This window comes from Lolium rigidum, chromosome 4, assembly GCF_022539505.1.
Source record: "Lolium rigidum isolate FL_2022 chromosome 4, APGP_CSIRO_Lrig_0.1, whole genome shotgun sequence".
NCBI lineage: Eukaryota > Viridiplantae > Streptophyta > Magnoliopsida > Poales > Poaceae > Lolium > Lolium rigidum.
In genome coordinates this window covers 96,809,410-96,827,002 of record NC_061511.1, presented here as the reverse complement: position 1 = coordinate 96,827,002, position 17,593 = coordinate 96,809,410, and the positions used below count along the sequence as shown (strand labels likewise).

At 46.8% G+C, this 17,593-nt stretch overlaps 1 protein-coding gene across 1 annotated transcript; it reads right to left on the bottom strand.

Annotated features, from left to right (window-relative positions):
* Positions 1 to 15,106: 15,106 nt before the first annotated feature.
* LOC124647374 lies at positions 15,107 to 16,023 on the bottom strand. Its single transcript, XM_047187331.1, has 3 exons — positions 15,628 to 16,023; positions 15,406 to 15,483; positions 15,107 to 15,226 (listed from the first exon to the last, which is right to left on the bottom strand). Exons 1-3 carry the CDS (start codon positions 16,021 to 16,023, stop codon positions 15,107 to 15,109), a joined length of 594 nt encoding a protein of 197 aa, XP_047043287.1.
* Between the last annotated feature and the right edge of the window lie 1,570 nt (positions 16,024 to 17,593).

Below are 17,593 nucleotides of genomic sequence, written 5' to 3'. Positions count from 1 at the left end.
TTCAGACGGCCTTTTTCATCAACGTCATATTCATAGAAAAATTCAGGGTCCCTCTTTTTCCTCTTTGCCATAATGCGGATGGCTGTGGTAGCGTCACCGTCGAAAAGCAGCCTCCTCCTCTCCCTAGAGCACATGTTGTACAAATCCTTTCTTGTGAATCCAACACCGGCAAATGAACCGGAGCCTGCAATGAATTTTCTCATAATGAGGTGCTTCACGACCCCCATGGATCCCGGTGATAATATCTCGGATCTCTGCGCGTCGTTGATCGTCCTATGGGACCGAAGAAACGGAGTCGACATGGTTCAGGTTGGGTCATGGTTATGTTTGTCACGAAAATCTTCAACAACCCAGAAACCAGTTCTTTCATCAAACTTGACCACCAAACGTGCCTTGCAGCCGCAGCGAGACTCAGGTCTGTGCCTATATACACGGCCTTCCGTGGTCAGTTGGTTTTTGGGACGTCTGCCTTATGCGGAACACACAAAACGCCTTAACCGAATTACTCCATCATCGAACCGCCTAACCTGGTCCAGCCGGACGCTGAACCCATAATCTTTAGCATATCTGTTGTAGAAAGAATATGCTGCTGCTTCAGAAATAAAAGTCATCTCTTTTATCATCCAGTATAAATCCCGATCACTATCAGGATATTCATTGCAATTGCTACCTTTACGTGGTTTCTCGGGCTGACTAGCGCTTGGCGTCGCACTGCAAGTAGAAAACGTAGGCATTAATTAAAACTATAAATTTATGTGTTCCAGCTATATGAGACTGATAAAAAAGAGATAACAACCTGGCTCATGTCAACAGAATCCTCAGGAACTGATGCACCTTTCACATCATCAGTGTGGCCCGTGTCCAAGTCAGATTCACCGTAATAGTCATACTCAAGCTGCGTGTCAAATTGTGCCTGAAATTTATTAATGCATTGCGAAATTTAGTAACCGTAAATTTTACATTTGCCATCATTTCATGCATCATTTTATGTCATTGTATGAGTCACTACACATACCTCACTAGTATTTAGACTGTCTGTGTGTTCACCATGGTTCTCATCATTTTGATCGTCTGTGTGTTCACCATGGTTGTCATCATTATCAAATTCATCGTACGCAATCTGCATAAATTATGACATGAGGAACCATATATAATTTGATGATGCTGGACTGCTGGTAATCGAAATGAAAAATAGTGGCTCACATCAAACTCGTCTTCGCTCCAGCCGGCTACGTGCTGCAAATTTTCCTCCATTTCAGAGTCATCGGAATTATAGCCGACGTACTCGTTTTGTTCCTCAATCATACCAGATATAGAGTTCTCCATATTCTGTAGTATTGGACCATAATTAGAATTGAAAAACCGGCAGAATTGCGTCCTCTTATTATGCTACAAGATGAAGTCATGGTACCTCTAATTTTAAACCCTAGCGGGGAAGATGCCGAGCCGGTGACGCGCCTTTCCAAGGTCGTCGATCTGCGGGGGGGGGGCTTCGCGCGCGGTCGGCGGCGTCGAGATGCGAAACAACCACCGGCGGCGACGGACGTGCCGGCAACAACCACCGACGGCCGGGCCGGCAACAACCGCTTGCGTTTAACCTAGCGACGGCGTGGAACAGCTCGATCAGATCTCCAGTGCCGATGAAAACGATGCATGCAATGGGAGCTAATCACGGTGATTAGCTTAGCACGTGGGACCCACCCACGTGGGGTCGTCCGTATAGATACGCCCAGGCCCTGTATACCCATACGAGTCTTGCACTGGGCTTGGATATGGGTTTCGGCGGGCAGCACAAAAAAAACAAAATCGGGACCACCGTACCCCTTCGGCGATAAGTCGCGAGTTTGGAGAGGGTGCGCACCGAAGCACACCTCTAACTTCACCGGATCACAAGATTGAAGCAATGAGCAAGCACAAGAAAAATCAGGGTAATTTTGAGTTGTTATGTATCTAACTTTAACACAGCCACACCAATTTCTCCGAAGCAAGCTACATGAAGAGACTTGAAGCACCCAAACCTTCTCCCATTGCTAGCAAAGGCGTGGGCTTCTCGAAGTCGGCCAGCAGCAGCCTCCCATGCGCCTCTGTTTCGCCACCACTGCAAACCACCTGAATGAAGAGGGATGGTGAGTTCCTGGGATAAGCAGGGTCGAACCCTGCCACGAGAAACCCACATATTTCATCCAAAATTCGCGAGGTAGGGACAGTGTCTGCCGTGCCGTGCGTATCTGGAAAAGTTTAATCGCGTCGTGCGGTGTGAGGATCCAGATTGTGCGTACGCTGCACCCGCCGCCAGACATGGCTCCCCGGAGATGAGGCCGCGTGGCCGTGGACTCGAAGGAACTTCGTGATGATGTAGCCCACGGCTGCTCATGGTGAAGCGGCATGACGATCCTGTAAGACGGCTCGGATTGGGTGCAGTTCAGGAGGAGACATCAGGAATGTCGGAGATATGATGAGAAACAATGGCGTGAAGGTGATGATGGCAACGAGCTGATGCGACGGTGGGCGGCGAGCGGGCAAAACTCGGAGGCGGCGCGGTGAGCGGGCGAAACTCGGAGGCGGCGACCGTACGCAGCGGGCGATCCTGGTGGCGGCGATCCTGTCGTGGGCGACGGGCGATCCTGGCAGCGGGCGTGGAAGGCGGGTGATCCTGGCGGCGGGTGATTCTGGCGCTGCAGCGGGCGTGGGCGGCGGTGATCCTGGGCGATTCTGGGCGCTTTGTTCAAAATGAGCTTTGTTCTTCGGATGAGGCTTGCCTGTGCCCCGTCCGTGCGACCATCCGTGCGACGCGGACGCGTGGAAGTCATCTAGCGACGCCGCCTCCCCCATCCCTTATCCCCAGCTTTTTCGTTCAAATAAAATTCCCAGAAATAAAGACATGCCGTATTCATCTACCCGTCTACCAAATCAGTACCAATTGCTTCTTCCGTATTCTTCCCCTGTCTGAACTGAAGCTGGAAGAAGACCGAAGCATCAGAAGCTGAGACGTCCGGCGAGCGAGACCTCTAGCTGCGCTCCCGTTCCTCCACCCTCCTGCACTTGAATTGAATAGAAGAAATTGACATCTTCTGATACCTTCTTCTCCATGTATTCTAACACTCCCCCAGTGTCACCTTCCTTTGCTTGTATCGTTCTCTTTGAGTACAACCGATTTTTCATATCTTCACGTGTACAACCAAGGTTTTCAATTCCACCTGCTTGTTTAGCCATCAGATCGATTATTGCTTTATTTGAAATACCTACAGACTTCGCAACCTCTGCATTTGCTATTTGCGCTTCTGTTACTTTTCTCTGGGATCTCAAAAAGTGGGTCATGGTTCCAGGAGCAAGAATGTGGTTATGTGAAGCCTCAAATTCATACACATCATAAAATCCACTTCTAAGGCTTATCTTCATACGGGCGGTACATCCACATCGTGTTTCAGGCCTGCTGTAACTGAATGTATCCTCTCTTTTATCATCCCCACGATAGCCTATAAGTTGAAGTAATTTTTTAGTGCATCAAAATATGATTGCAATCATTAAAAATGCATATAGCACATACCTTGGCGAGAGCATGTAAACGTCCGTTGTTGCATTGTAGAGGAGTTCTTCATTTTATGGCCACTGCTTTTTCTAATGCTAAAACCTATAGTTTCAGCATACTTGTTATAGAAGGAATAAGCTTCCTCTTCTGATAAAAATTGCATGCCTACTTTTGGTACCCTGTCATCAGTGGGATCTGCTGCATTTTCCTCCACATCCTATATTAATTAATATTCAGTTTAGTTCCGTTTCAAAAAAAATCAGTTTAGTTCATACAAATATGTGGCTATCCCAAGGATCTCTTAGTTGTCAGTTCCTACTTATTCTCTCATACATGGTTTGCTAATTATGTAAAGTCTATGCAACATGACATGGACCTCTATATTTCATTAGATGATCATCCTATGTAAACTGAGTTTTTGCATTTCAGGATGGGAAGCACTTGCACAATCCGTTAAAAAGAATTTGGAGAATTTGCCTGTGATTCATCATGAAGAATGGAGTGAGATTACTTACTATTGGTGTCGTAGATTTATCACCATCAGGGACAGCAGAATTTACATCTGATTCACCGTGGCTAGTCCTTGAAGCCATCAGGGATGGGAGGCGCTATTCAATTGGAGAGGAGAGATTGGATGTGCTTTGGCCTGGTTGACCCGTCCTGATTGTTATGTTTCAACTCTGTAGATCCTTCGTCCAGATTGCAGTTGATTGTTGTGTTTAACTCTGTAGATCAATTCAATCTTCTCCTTCTCTATTTTCATTAGCGACAAATTAATTTTGGCGCGCAGCTACCTATTTTGTGGATTGTTCCCGCGCGGAGTGTTAATGATGCGAGAGTATTACGGAGGGAATCAGTACAGAGGAGAAGGATACGGAGTCGTTCTGTTTTTTTTCTCAAGGAAGATACGGAGCTGGGGCCGCATTGAGGCAGAGCCACGCGATGCCGTTCACGCGCGAGGTCGCACGGATGGTCGCACGGACGCGGCACAGGGAAGCCCCGTCCTTGTTCTTCAGGGCGCTGGGCGTGACGTGAGTTTGTTGACCGTGACTTCAGGAGGCTTCCATATTTGCAGCACGTGACTTCAGTTTTTCTGGGAAAGAGAATCATGTTTGGTTAACTGGGAAAGGAAAGATTATTATGGCTTGGCTTAGAGCATACGTGGAAAAATATTTGGTTACCTTAGAGACGTTAGATTAAACCGAACGGTCAGGATGTTCTCAATCTCCTTCAGCAAACGCGTTGTACGATGTATGACCAACTAGAATATAATAGTAAAGAAAAGTATGAAAGAAACCAAATCTTTAAGGTCTTCAAACTCTTTCTTCTTTCATGACACAATCTTGTATTTTTCTAGAGGCAATCGAAGATAGATATCAAATCACAGACCTAAAAATACCAACGAAGGTTCTCTCATAATTTTAATTTGAGCTGCAATGTCAAGGCTATGTGCATGCACATAGCCCCTGAAGTAGTCAATCACCATCGGCAAAAGTACCAACACCGGTATGCCAGGGAAAAGTAGCCGAACAGCTTGGTCGACGTCGCCAGGAACCCGAGAGTGCGAATCACCATTGTCGAGGACGCAGCAGCCGAGACAAATATTGTGAGGACAAACAACCTCGCGGAGACCATGAGAAAATATCCTAGATCAATCAGGCGAAGCAAGATCTGAAAAATCATACCTGGAGAAATTTAATCATCCAACACCATGATTGACGCCCGGGAGGAAGATCTCGTCGTTGAAAAGTTGGCAGAAGATCAATTATTATAGACGATCTCATCTTCATTGATTTGGAAACCAAAAGAAGACGACTACCTAAAACCTAACGTAATCTTATAGAAAAGCACTAGTTTTATTGAAAGCTCCACTCATAGATCGGGTTTCCCACCCCTCCTGACATCGGCGAGGCTGGCCGGAGGAGAGAGAACCGATTTATGGTGGAGGCGGCGGCTTTTATCTTTCTGATGGCGGCGCAAACGCGGTCTTTTTAGGCTGGAATTAACTAATCTGGAGTGCTTGAACATCGAAAATCTTCCCATTCGACACTCTAGAGCTTCCGCTCCCGCAAAGTTTTGTCTAACGGACCAGGTAACTTTGGCCATCATCCGACCATCCACCTCTTCGTGGTTTGTGCTAGGCCTCCTTTCTATATCTAGTGTGTATCATCTCCATATGACTTATCTCTGGAATCTAAAAGAAATTTTAGTAAAAATCTCGTAATTTCTTTATGTAAACCGGGATTCACGATACTTTAAATGGAAAATAACTACAGTAATTTAAATATGTGTGGAATACATGTATAATGTGGTTGAAATAACAAATTTTCACTATAATTTTATTTATATCTAATAAATATCATAGATATACCATATCGTAACAAAATAGGCAAGGGAGAAATCAACAATAATCATGAAGAGGTGGATGGTTGGATGATGGTATGTTAGAAAATCTGTGTTGCTTCTGCTCCATCTTCTATTAATTCTGCATTTACGTCCAACATTTTACATCTCAATGCCAAAATTCGGATCAATTGATCCAAACACTAAAACGGCACCATCAGTGCACAATAAGAGAAAATATAGACTTACAAAATAGAATATTGTCTGCCGATCCAAAGATCAAGTGGGTTTAGGTATTGAGGTTCTTGAACTCAAAAATAGATATTTATTGAGCAAGTGGCTTTATAAACTTCTTAACGATGACGGGGTGTGGCAAAAATTGCTACATAATAAATACCTAAGACAGAAGACCTTATCTGAGGTGAAAGCTAAGCCCACATATTCTCTCCCTTCTGGAAGGGATTGATGGGGGTTAAGGACGATTTGTTTTCTAGAGGCTTTTTTAAAGTTGGTAATGGAGCAAATATTCGTTTTTGGGAAGATACTTGGTTAGGAAAAACACCGTTAGCCTAGCAATATCCATCTTTGTACAATATTGTGCATCACAAGAATGTAACAGTAGCTCATGTGTTAGCTCAAACACCTCTGAATATTAGTTACGGCTATTATTGGGTAACAAATGAACTTTATGGTTACAGTTATGCTAAAAACTTATGATGGTTAATTTAAATGAAGAGACCGATCGTTTTGTGTGGAGTTTGACAACCAATGGCTTGTTTACAGTGAAATCTATGTACGAGGATCTTATGAATGATCACACACCTTTTTTGAGAAAATACCTATGAAAAGTTAAAGTTCCTCTTAAGATAAAAATATTTATGTGGTTTCTGATCAACAAGGTTTTACTTACCAAAGATAATTTAGCTAAGCTTAGGTGGAATGGGTGTACGAAATTTGTTTTTTATGGTGAACAGGAGACCATTGAACACCTCTTCATCAATTGCCCTTTAGCTCAACTTATTTGGCGCACGGTTAATTTTACATATGATCTTCCACCTCCAACCAATATTACGAATATGTTTGGTAATTGGTTAAATGAAGTTGATAGACAATCTATGGTATTCATCTGAATTGGGATTTCTGCCATATGTTGGTCTATATGGAGGGTGAGAAATGATATTATCTTTAACAAAAAACAATCTTTTCACCTTTTACAGGTTATCCATATGGTGTCACATTAGGTTCAGCTGTGGGTTCTACTGTCACCGGAGGGGTAGCAGGATGCTATGGTTTCTGGATGCACACGCTCCAGACGGTCGCTCAGGATATCTTGTGCCAAGCTGGCTGGCGACATAATAGGAGGCTACGTTGATGTGTAGTCACTCTAGTTTTTATTTCTTTCGCTGGTTGATTCTTGTATCAATTCTGGGCGATGCGTGATTTGTTACAAACTCTGCAGAAGCCGATGTTTTAATCCCCATTTTGAAAAAAAATTAGTGAACAACATACAACAATCTCAAATGAATAAGTGGTACAAGTAAAGTTCCGAATTTTATTAAGCCACAATCATCACATCTATCTTGCGAAAAGCTACCATAAGGTCTTGAGGGATAATTTATACAACACTAAAATCGATTCGGCCAAACGGATAGGTCAAACGAGCCTCTCGATGTTTAAGTTACTGAAAATATCTGAAGAGGTACGGAAAAGACTAGATTTGTATATATGACAGTACGAGACGATTTGGTAGAGCAATTAACACAAAATAAAACAGGGATAGGCTCACTAAGTGAAACATAATCTAGAGACCAGTGTAGTTTGGGTATAAAAAATTCTTGAGCTCAAGAACGAGTATTTCCTCAGCAAGTTTGCTGTTTAAATTTTCTTTGAAGCGTGGGCACGCACAACACGTTGCAGATGCGCCCGTAGCTGATGGTGCAAAGATCTCTTATATTCAGTCCGGATGAGAGGGTCGGTGGACCACCGTCAGGTGGAGTCGGGATTGCAAGGGCGTGTTTGGTTGCTTGGACCTGATTCGTGGCTCACTGGACTGCGTGTTCAGAATGAGCCACGGGTTAAATTGATCTGTTGTTTAGTAGGTCGGGCTGCATCGGCTGGGCCAAAAAGAACTTTCTGTTTGTTTCTCGATGGAGATGATATTAGGCATGTTTGGTACTATCCAGGTATGCCTAAGTTTACGTCTTCTCTACGACGGGTAGCCTTATCATGCTCTCACCTCCCATCACACATAAATCACAGTTCATGATAGTTGCAAACTTAATTAGCATAACAGTTCACGAAATCAGCCATAGCTTCTACGAATGTCCTAGCTACTACGAATTCCAGTTTATCATAACGGGGTCGTTTAACATACGGGGATCGAAAAGGGGTTCGAGAAACAGGGGATCATAGGGGGTTCTTCATCTTCTTCACTTCTTCTTCACTTCTTCACTTCTTCTCAGATGGTGGTGTTGCCTCTAGCTTCCCACATTGCGTCTGCTCACTCTTGCCTCTTCACCTTCCAGGCATCATTGTCGCCTGCGTCCGCGCCATGGCCGGTCTCTACTTCATCAAAGGTGACAACCTCTTCGAAGAACTCATCCTCGCCCCAACCTAGGATCCAGTTGTGAAGAATGCAGCAAGCAAGGACCAGCTTTACCTGAGTGTCAAACGTGTGGAACGGTTTCTGGTCAAGAAATTTGAACCTGTTCTTCAATGCAGGAAAGCCCCCCTCAATGGTGACTCTAAGGCTTGACTGTCAGAGATTGAACAACTCTCTCGTATTCAGAGTTTGGTGCTTCACAGAGAACTCGTTGAGGTGGTACCTTGTTTTCCTGAAAGGAGGTAGAGATTCAGGTCGGCATGCATATCCAACATCTCCAAGGTAGAACTTACCGCTAGGGATGTGCAACCCATCAGACCTTGACAAGCTGTCAGCCATGATGCTCGCATCATGAGCTGAACCCTCCCACCCTGCAAGCACGTAGGTGAACCTCATATCGAAATCCACAGCTGCTAGCACTTTCTGGCTGGTGTAGTGCTTCCTCCCGCGGAATGTTGCAGACATTGATCTCGGTACCTTTGCAGTGACATGAGTACCATCAATAGCCACAATGCAATCCTGTAAAAAAAATAGCATACAGTCATGTTTCTGATAGTACCACACATCTTCTAGGTAGAAGGAACATGGTTTTGTACTCACCCTGAAATAGGGGAACCACCTGTAGCTGTTCTTGATCTTGGTTGGTGTGTTCATTGATGCCGGCTTGATCATTTCACCTCTCAGCTCCCCAATTGCGTACAACACCTGCTGGAAGTACCGAGAGATAGTCTCCGTGGATCGCCTGAATGTGTTATGGATGACTTTGAACCTCTGGTTATGACCGACGTAATGAAGAAACATTCCGACTTGTTCTTCGACAGAGGTGTGGATTCTATCAGTCAGCAGTCCTCTATCCCTGAATGTTTTCACAAGTGCATAGAAAGGGGCTCTTCTCATCCATAGCATCTGGATAGCCTCTACGTTGTTGCAGTTGTAGATGTTGTTGAGGTTGGTAATCCTCTCCTGATCTCGTTATAACATAGGTCCGTAAGTCACACGAGGATAAGCAGCATGCCTAACTGCTCTCTTGTGCACCATCAGGATCCAGGCTTGTATGCAAATGATCAGTGCTGCGGCGTGATGCACAAGCTGGAGCTGGTCGGTCTACTCAAACAAGATCTATGCATTACGAACGGTCTTATCGAACCCAACTAGTTCTACCAATATTAATCTAACAATACATTACAGCAGAGGAGTTCCCCTTACCTCCGTCATGGCGGACGAAGGACACGGCCGAAAGTCGTCGCAGATGTGCGCAGGCTCCGCCGCGGCTAGAGAAGAGGACTCTGGTCCGGCGCCGGAGACCGAAGGGAGATGCGCGCTGCCAGATCTAGGTCGCCGCCGTCATCGTCGGTGCGAAATTTGGGGGAAGGGAAAATTTGGGAGGGTGCTAATGGAGAGGCTAACCGAAGAGGGAGGTTACCCCTACCTTTGCCGCGCAACGCCGCTGGGATTTCGGCTTCTCCCGCCATGCCGAGGCGAGGCTCCCGCGCGAACGGCGTCGTCGATTTTCGTTTCGCCAAGGCCTGGCCCTGGAGAAACTATCAAACCGGACGTTCCTTCGGGGCCTGTCCGAGAGGTGCTTTAAAACTCGTATTATGAAAGAACGCGAGTGCGCCCAGAAAACCAAACGACCCAAAATTTACTGGGCATGCGACCCAAGGGGCACCCAGACAACCAAACGCGCGCCAAGGATCCCAAGTGTGGAGCCTCGTCCACGAGATATTGGTGTGCCTCAAGCTCTAGCTTTTTTTAGGGCATCAAGCTGTAGCTCCTTTTTTACGGTGATCAAGCTCTAACTCCTGTGCCATACTGATGCGTGCAGTCAACACGTCCGTTGGGAACCCCAAGAGGAAGGTGTGATGCGTACAGTAGCAAGTTTTCCCTCAGAAAGAAACCAAGGTTTATCGAACCAGGAGGAGCCAAGAAGCACGTTGAAGGTTGATGGCGGAGGAGTATAGTGCGGCGCAACACCAGGGATTCCGGCGCATACGTGGAACCTGCACAACACAACCAAAGTACTTTGCCCCAACGAAACAGTGAGGTTGTCAATCTCACCGGCTTGCTGTAACAAAGGATTAGATGTATAGTGTGGATGATGATTGTTGGCAGAAAACAGTAGAACAAGTATTGCAGTAGATTGTATTCGATGTAAAAGAATGGACCGGGTCCACAGTTCACTAGAGGTGTCTCTCCCATAAGATAAATAGCATGTTGGGTGAACAAATTACAGTTGGGAAATTGACAAATAGAGAGGGCATGACCATGCACATACATGATATGATGAGTATTGTGAGATTTAATTGGGCATTACGACAAAGTACATAGACCGCTATCCAGCATGCATCTATGCCTAAAAAGTCCACCTTCAGGTTATCATCCGAACCCCTTCCAGTATTAAGTTGCAAACAATGAACAATTGCATTAAGTATGGTGCGTAATGTAATCAATAACTACATCCTCGGACATAGCATCAATGTTTTATTCCTAGTGGCAACAGACACATCCACAACCTTAGAACTTTCTCGTCACCGTCCTGCATTTAATGGAGGCATGAACCCACTATCGAGCATAAATACTCCCTCTTGGAGTTAAGAGTAAAAACTTGGCCAGAGACTCTACTAATAACGGAGAGCATGCAAGATCATAAACAACACATAGGTAATAGATTGATAATCAACATAACATAGTATTCTCTATCCATCGGATCCCAACAAACACAACATATAGCATTACAGATAGATGATCTTGATCATGTTAGGCAGCTCACAAGATCCGACAATGAAGCACATAAGGAGAAGACGACCATCTAGCTACCGCTATGGACCCATAGTCCAGGGGTGAAGTACTCACTCATCACTCCGGAGGCGACCATGGCGGTGAAGAGTCCTCCGGGAGATGATTCCCCTCTCCGGCGAGGGTGCCGGAGGCGATCTCTTGAATCCCCCGAGATGGGATTGGCGGCGGCGGCGTCTCCGGAAGGTTTTCCGTATCGTGACTCTCGGTACCGGGGGTTTCGCGACGAAGACTATATGTAGGCGGAAGGGCAGGTCGGGGGCCACACGAGGGCCCCACACGCCGAGGCCGCGCGGCCGGCACCTCGGGCCGCGCCGCCCTGTTGTGGCGGCGCCTCGTGGCCCCACTTCGTAAGTCCTCCGGTCTTCCGGAAGCTTCGTGGAAAAATAGGCCCCCGGGCGTTGATTTCGTCCAATTCCGAGAATATTTCCTTACTAGGATTTCTGAAACCAAAAACAGCGAGAAAACAACAAGCCGGCTCTTCGGCATCTCGTTAATAGGTTAGTACCGGAAAATGCATAAATATGACATAAAGTATGCATAAAACATGTAGATATCATCAATAATGTGGCATGGAACATAAGAAATTATCGATACGTTGGAGACGTATCACATACGACCATACCCCCCTCGTCGCTGGATGGGTCAGATGTTGGGCCGCGGCCCGTCTTCAGCATTGACGACTTCCAAGTGGACCTGACACCGACGGGCCTGCTGGGCTGCAGCTGACGGGCCACGGCTTGTCCCCTGCACGAGAGCAAGCTCGGAGATGAGCATGGACCGGTTTGTGACGCCTTTTGACAGGTTGCTCACATCGGTTCAGGCGAGGTAACAACAATCTCTGCTATGTTTTTCTATAGGGAAAAAGGATTCAATACAAATTGTATCCTGGATACACTCTGAAGACACAAACATCTGCCTGCAGGCTGCTGGGCTGGCGATCCATGAACCTAATGCGGATAGCACCTGGCAAGATTGGTGGCTACAGAGAAGGAGCAGGGTACAAGCGGGGGATAGGAGGAAATATGACTCTCTGGTGATACCGGTGGCTTGGATGCTCTGGAAATAGCGCTATGCTCTAGTCTTCGGCAATACTAGGGAACAATGCGCGGTACTTCATCTTGTTACGCTTTGTGTTCTTGCCATGACAGTGTTTGGGGTGAGCGTGCCTCACATGAATAGAACGGAGTTGGTGGCACCTCCAGGCGGCAGGGAGGACTTTGGAGGAGGAGGAGGAACCGACCACCAAGAACAACGACCACGATGTTGTGGTTGCGACCCAACTGAAATCCGAGGAAGAACAAAACCGGAATTGTAAAATGTTGGCGGCGGTCTAGAGCCTGCCGATGCCCAAGGACGACGCCCCGCTGCAGCCTCCCGTTCCCAAGATCACGGGCAACACTATCTGGGCCCAATTCCCCGTGGATACCAGGGCACTGAAATAAGAACCAACTAACAAGAGTTGAGAACAACACACACAAAAAGGGAACAAATGAAGAACAACTTGAGCTTCGTGTCTATTTTTAGTTTTGCAGTCCGGCTGCAGAGGAAGCGAAGTTGGTGGAGAAGAACACCATTGAGAAACTTGCACCATCATTAACCTCCAAAGGCCAAGCAACACCCCAACACCATCCATTTCCACCTCCGAAAGAAAGTTCGATGCTTTCTCGCCCCGGATCAGAGGGCGTCGCACCTAACCAAAGGTAGACAACTCTCCCTCCCTGAGCATGCATGGGAAATGGAAGCTTGTTGCCGGGGAGGAGTACCCTGAGTACTCACCTCACCACGCTGCCACCCACAAACATCACCACCGCCCGCATCACAAACCACAACACACCAGACCAAGATGTCAGGAGCAGACACAAAAGATGCAATTAAGCCTCGCCGAGCTCGTACATCAATCCCGCTATCTTAAGGCAACGCCTCCAGCGAGGGAACGCGCTGGAACGCCACTGCTCAACCCAAAGCTTTTGGTTTTCACCCGGGATAGGAAGGTCCGAGAGGGAGGGAATAGACCTCGATGTCGCCTTCAAGAAGTAGAACTACGCCTGCAGTGTTGTCGGCGTCATGGTTAGCACCATCCGGCCAAGGGTTACCCCTAATCCATCCACCTCTGGCCACACCCACCAGTCACCAGAATGAGACCGGGGACCGGGAAGGTGAAATGAGCATCACATGGAGGAGCAGCCACCTTCAAATCTGATGCCCGTGGTCCAACGGGGTGACCTCCGCACCATGCCAACGCCCATCGCCCCCTCACCGCCCACATAGCCGAATACCACGGTTGCAACACCGACACCCGCCACCCACACCAGGTCGAGGCCGTGTCCGTCATCCTTGGTCCCCGCCCTAGCTTGCATGGACACGGGCAGCACCCGCGACGGGCCACACAAGCGCCAGTGAGGCCGACCTGAAGGTGTGAGGGAAGAGGGACGCCGAGCAGGTAGAGGCAGAGGCCAACTCCCCACACGACCGCATGCCTCCATTCCTCCGCACATGGGTCCCGCGTGCTCGCCTTGGGTGATGTTTTTCATGTTCATGAGGATGTCGTGTAATCTTTGAGAATGCCTTTCATGCCCATGAGGACGCCATGCCCGTTTTGGAGGACGTCGTTGATGATGAGATGGACGAGGACATGGCAGAGGCTGCAAAAGCAATGATGATGATGCTTTTTTTTGTTTCCCTAAATAATTGCTGTGTCCGAGGCATTGGTAGTTATGTTTATTGATTTCACTCACCTAGTATGGTTCCATGATATTTAGGTTTCCTATTTTACTTGACCCCTCCTTGTTTATTTATTTCATTAGACCTTCGTGAATGCCCTTTAAAAGTGAACATGTTCTAATATGACCCGTTTGATATTTAGGTAATAAATTAACGATGATGATCCTACACATGAAGCCATCGGAGAGAACCTAACAATGGAGAACCTCGGGCGTTTTAGCTACAAGGTCTTTGTCCGGGAAGGTTTAAGAGCTTCATGTCCTTAACTAAGTAAAAAGCTTTATGCCATGTGTTTTTCGAGGGTTCTCTCGATCTTATGTCACCTGCTTCTTTCGTGGTGCTCTCACCTCTATACGAGATGCACCGTCTAGGGTAACTATGATGTTATATGTTTGTACGAGTGCCTATATTTTCATATTTAATCAAATGTTATTGTTTTCATGTCGGTCCAAGTTTTTTTTCACCTAAAGATGTGCTCGATCCTCTACCATGGACGCACATTCTTCCCTACGGCTCATCCAAGTTTCTAAACTAGCCATGATCGCCACCAATCACCGCCTTATATGGAAAAACAAAATTGTTCCATTTAGTCGATGCTCTTCAAGACATGAAAAGCCTCTCTACGACTCGATGATCTGTCATGTGTGATGTGTCTGCTATTGTCTGACCTATTCACGTGCACTATATATGTACCATTCAAGAACTAATTCTTTACTAGTAAATTCAAATCGTAGTCAAATACCATCAAGTCATGCTTTACTTTCGACATACTACCTATTCAATTGTTCTTTAATCTAATATAATAATCTTGAAAACTACTTCGATTCTATATAGAACAAAAATATATTGTATGTCGAATCTAATAAAGTTTAGTTGTTGTAGATGTTAATATATTGTCTTGTAAACTTGTCACAAATTTGACTTGCAACAAATCTAGAACTTGAATTAATTTGTAACGGAGGGAGTATACAAGAGAAGCAACGATAAGAAAAACACTTTATATCGAACATTTATAACCGTCTCATAATAGTTATTGTCTCATATCAAACAGGCCATTTGATTTCATTCACAACCATGAGAACGACAATTGAAGAAGACAGGAGGGAACAAATTCAAAAGGTGTTGACTGATGTTGTTGCCGGCGTGGCTGTTGTCTCTGGTGCCTCCAATTCTTGGACACACGAATTCACTCCAACTTCTTCCTGTAATGATGAAGCCGTAGACGCTGAACCCTGCAACGTTTGAATAAAACAGTAAGGACAGATCAAAATGCCAAAACAGCGGTGTTAATCCTAACATGACAACAAATTGGAGCTTGTATAAAAACACGATGGCTCAACTAAAACAATTCATTTGTGGATGAAGAATATGGGGAGCCAATAAAAACAATTCATATGGGGAAAGCATTTACCACTGAACCCGAATGTGAAATCTCGTCCTTTCTCTTCCTCTCCTCCTTGGATCTCAGAGACTCCACTGGAGTGTATACCTGACATACAAATGTTGCGTCCCGTAAGTCATGAGAAATCCCAAAGACTAGTACAGAACTACAGATACGGAATCGAATCGAAGCAAACGGTAACCGTGCAGGTTCCTGCGAGCCAAGAATGTACAGGGAAAAAATCATACTGACCTCGGGCATCCCAATGAGCCGCATGAGCTCTGCAACCAGCCGCCTCTGCTCATCGGCTCTCCGCTCCCATTCCCTCACCTCCCATCGCAGTGCCTCGTCGCGCTCATCCAAGACGCGATCCGTCAGCTGCCTCGCCACCCGCAGCCGCCCCCGGCGCTCCCGCGCCTTCTCCAGCTCCTCCGCCAGCGACACCTCTTTCAGCTCCACCCTGCTCTCAGGCTTCTTCATGTACGACTTGACCGACGGTGGTGACGCGGGCGTGGCCGCCGCCAGCCTCGTCCTGGCCTTGGCCTTCGCCTTCCCGGCGACGGCGACCAGAGGGGAGGCGACATTGGAGTCCCGTGGCTGCAGCGGCCGCCGCAGGGCGCGAGCAACGGACCTCGCTTCCGTCGCCATGGGATGATGGGAGAAGTTTCGGGTCTCTCGCGGCGGGCGGGATGGCTTGATTTGGGCACAGAGAGGGGGTGGAGGCGCTGATTAGGAACCGCATTTGAAATCGGCGTGGAGGTGGTGGGTAAAGGAGCAGTAACGGCTAGTAACTCTGACTTTCTGAGCAACGTCCGGCGAGTTGACGGTTTTGCTCCCGGAGAACGTGGGGGCGAGGGAAGATGCCGAAGGGTAGTTTCGGTACGTGTGGCTTTGAGTTTGTGCTGCTTTCGGCGCTACAGAGTGCAGCGGAACAGCGAAATTGATGGTGCGCGCTTTCTTTGCCTGGGATCTCGGGGGGTGTATCGCGGGCTGACCTGCTGATGGAGTGTAGGGGCTGTGTGGTGTCACACACCATGGCGGGTTCGATGGCTTTGCCAGGTTTTTGAATCTAAAGAGGTATCAGCACCCGTGTACATAAAAATTGTTGGTTTTACGTGAAACTTTATGTGTACACATAGAACATGTCCCTCTACATGCTAAATTTTTTTCCTAAATTTTTTTACTTTTTGAAATATATTTTATACATACCAGGTGCATATGCACCCATGATCAGTTTTGGTTTTTCGGCGCTACAGAGTGCAGAGGAATAGCGAAATGGATGGATGATGAATTGATGGTGCGCTTTCTTTGCCTGGGATCTCGGGTGGTGTATCGCGGGCTGACGTGCAGATGGAGTGTAGGGGCTGTCTGGTGTCACACATAAGGGTGTCAAGTGGGATCCCACTTTTGTCCCACTTATAGTATAATTTGACTTTTTTAGTATAAATTTTGACATCAAAATTTGAACTACATAGTACAAAATGATATCCCACCGGGATCCCACCTTGACACCCTAGTCACACACCATGGCGGGTTCCATGGCTTTGCCAGGTTTTTGAATCTAAAGAGGTATCAGCGGAGTCGGGCTCCAAAAACACAAATTAGTACTCCAAAAACTTGCAAAAGGGAGTCGGGCAGCCCGAACTTGTCCACCCGCTGCAGATTTCATACAAAAGAGCCCAAACTGTGACAAGTAAGAATTTGACGTTTTGCAAAAAAAAAAAAAAACTCGGATCAAATAGAAATATCAGAATTTCGACGCCTGAGGGCAGCGATTGGTGACATCAACGAAAACCCCCCATATCATCGCAATCAATGCAATGCACCTAGTCGGTTCCTTTGGACTCCAACGTCCTCCACGCCGCTTCACCCGCGCTGCCATACTCGCCGTCCCACACCTCTATTTGGACCGCACCTTGGCCGCTCCACGTCGACGATTTTTGGCGGTGACCCTAGTGGACGAGCCATACTTCCGTGCGTGGAAAATGGAGGCCCAGACTACTATGAGATATTCTTCTCCGCGCGAAAATCTTGAGTCTCCTTCTTTCGTTCAAGCGATTGTTTTATGTGGTGATCAGCTAGGGTTCATGGCCACCATGATCAGATGATTGATGGACTTTGATGGAGTGTTAGAACCAGAGATAGGTCTCCCTCGATTCCCCTTTGGTTTTGATGTTCTGTTTTTTGCTGACAACGTCCTCACCTTATGGACTTCGGC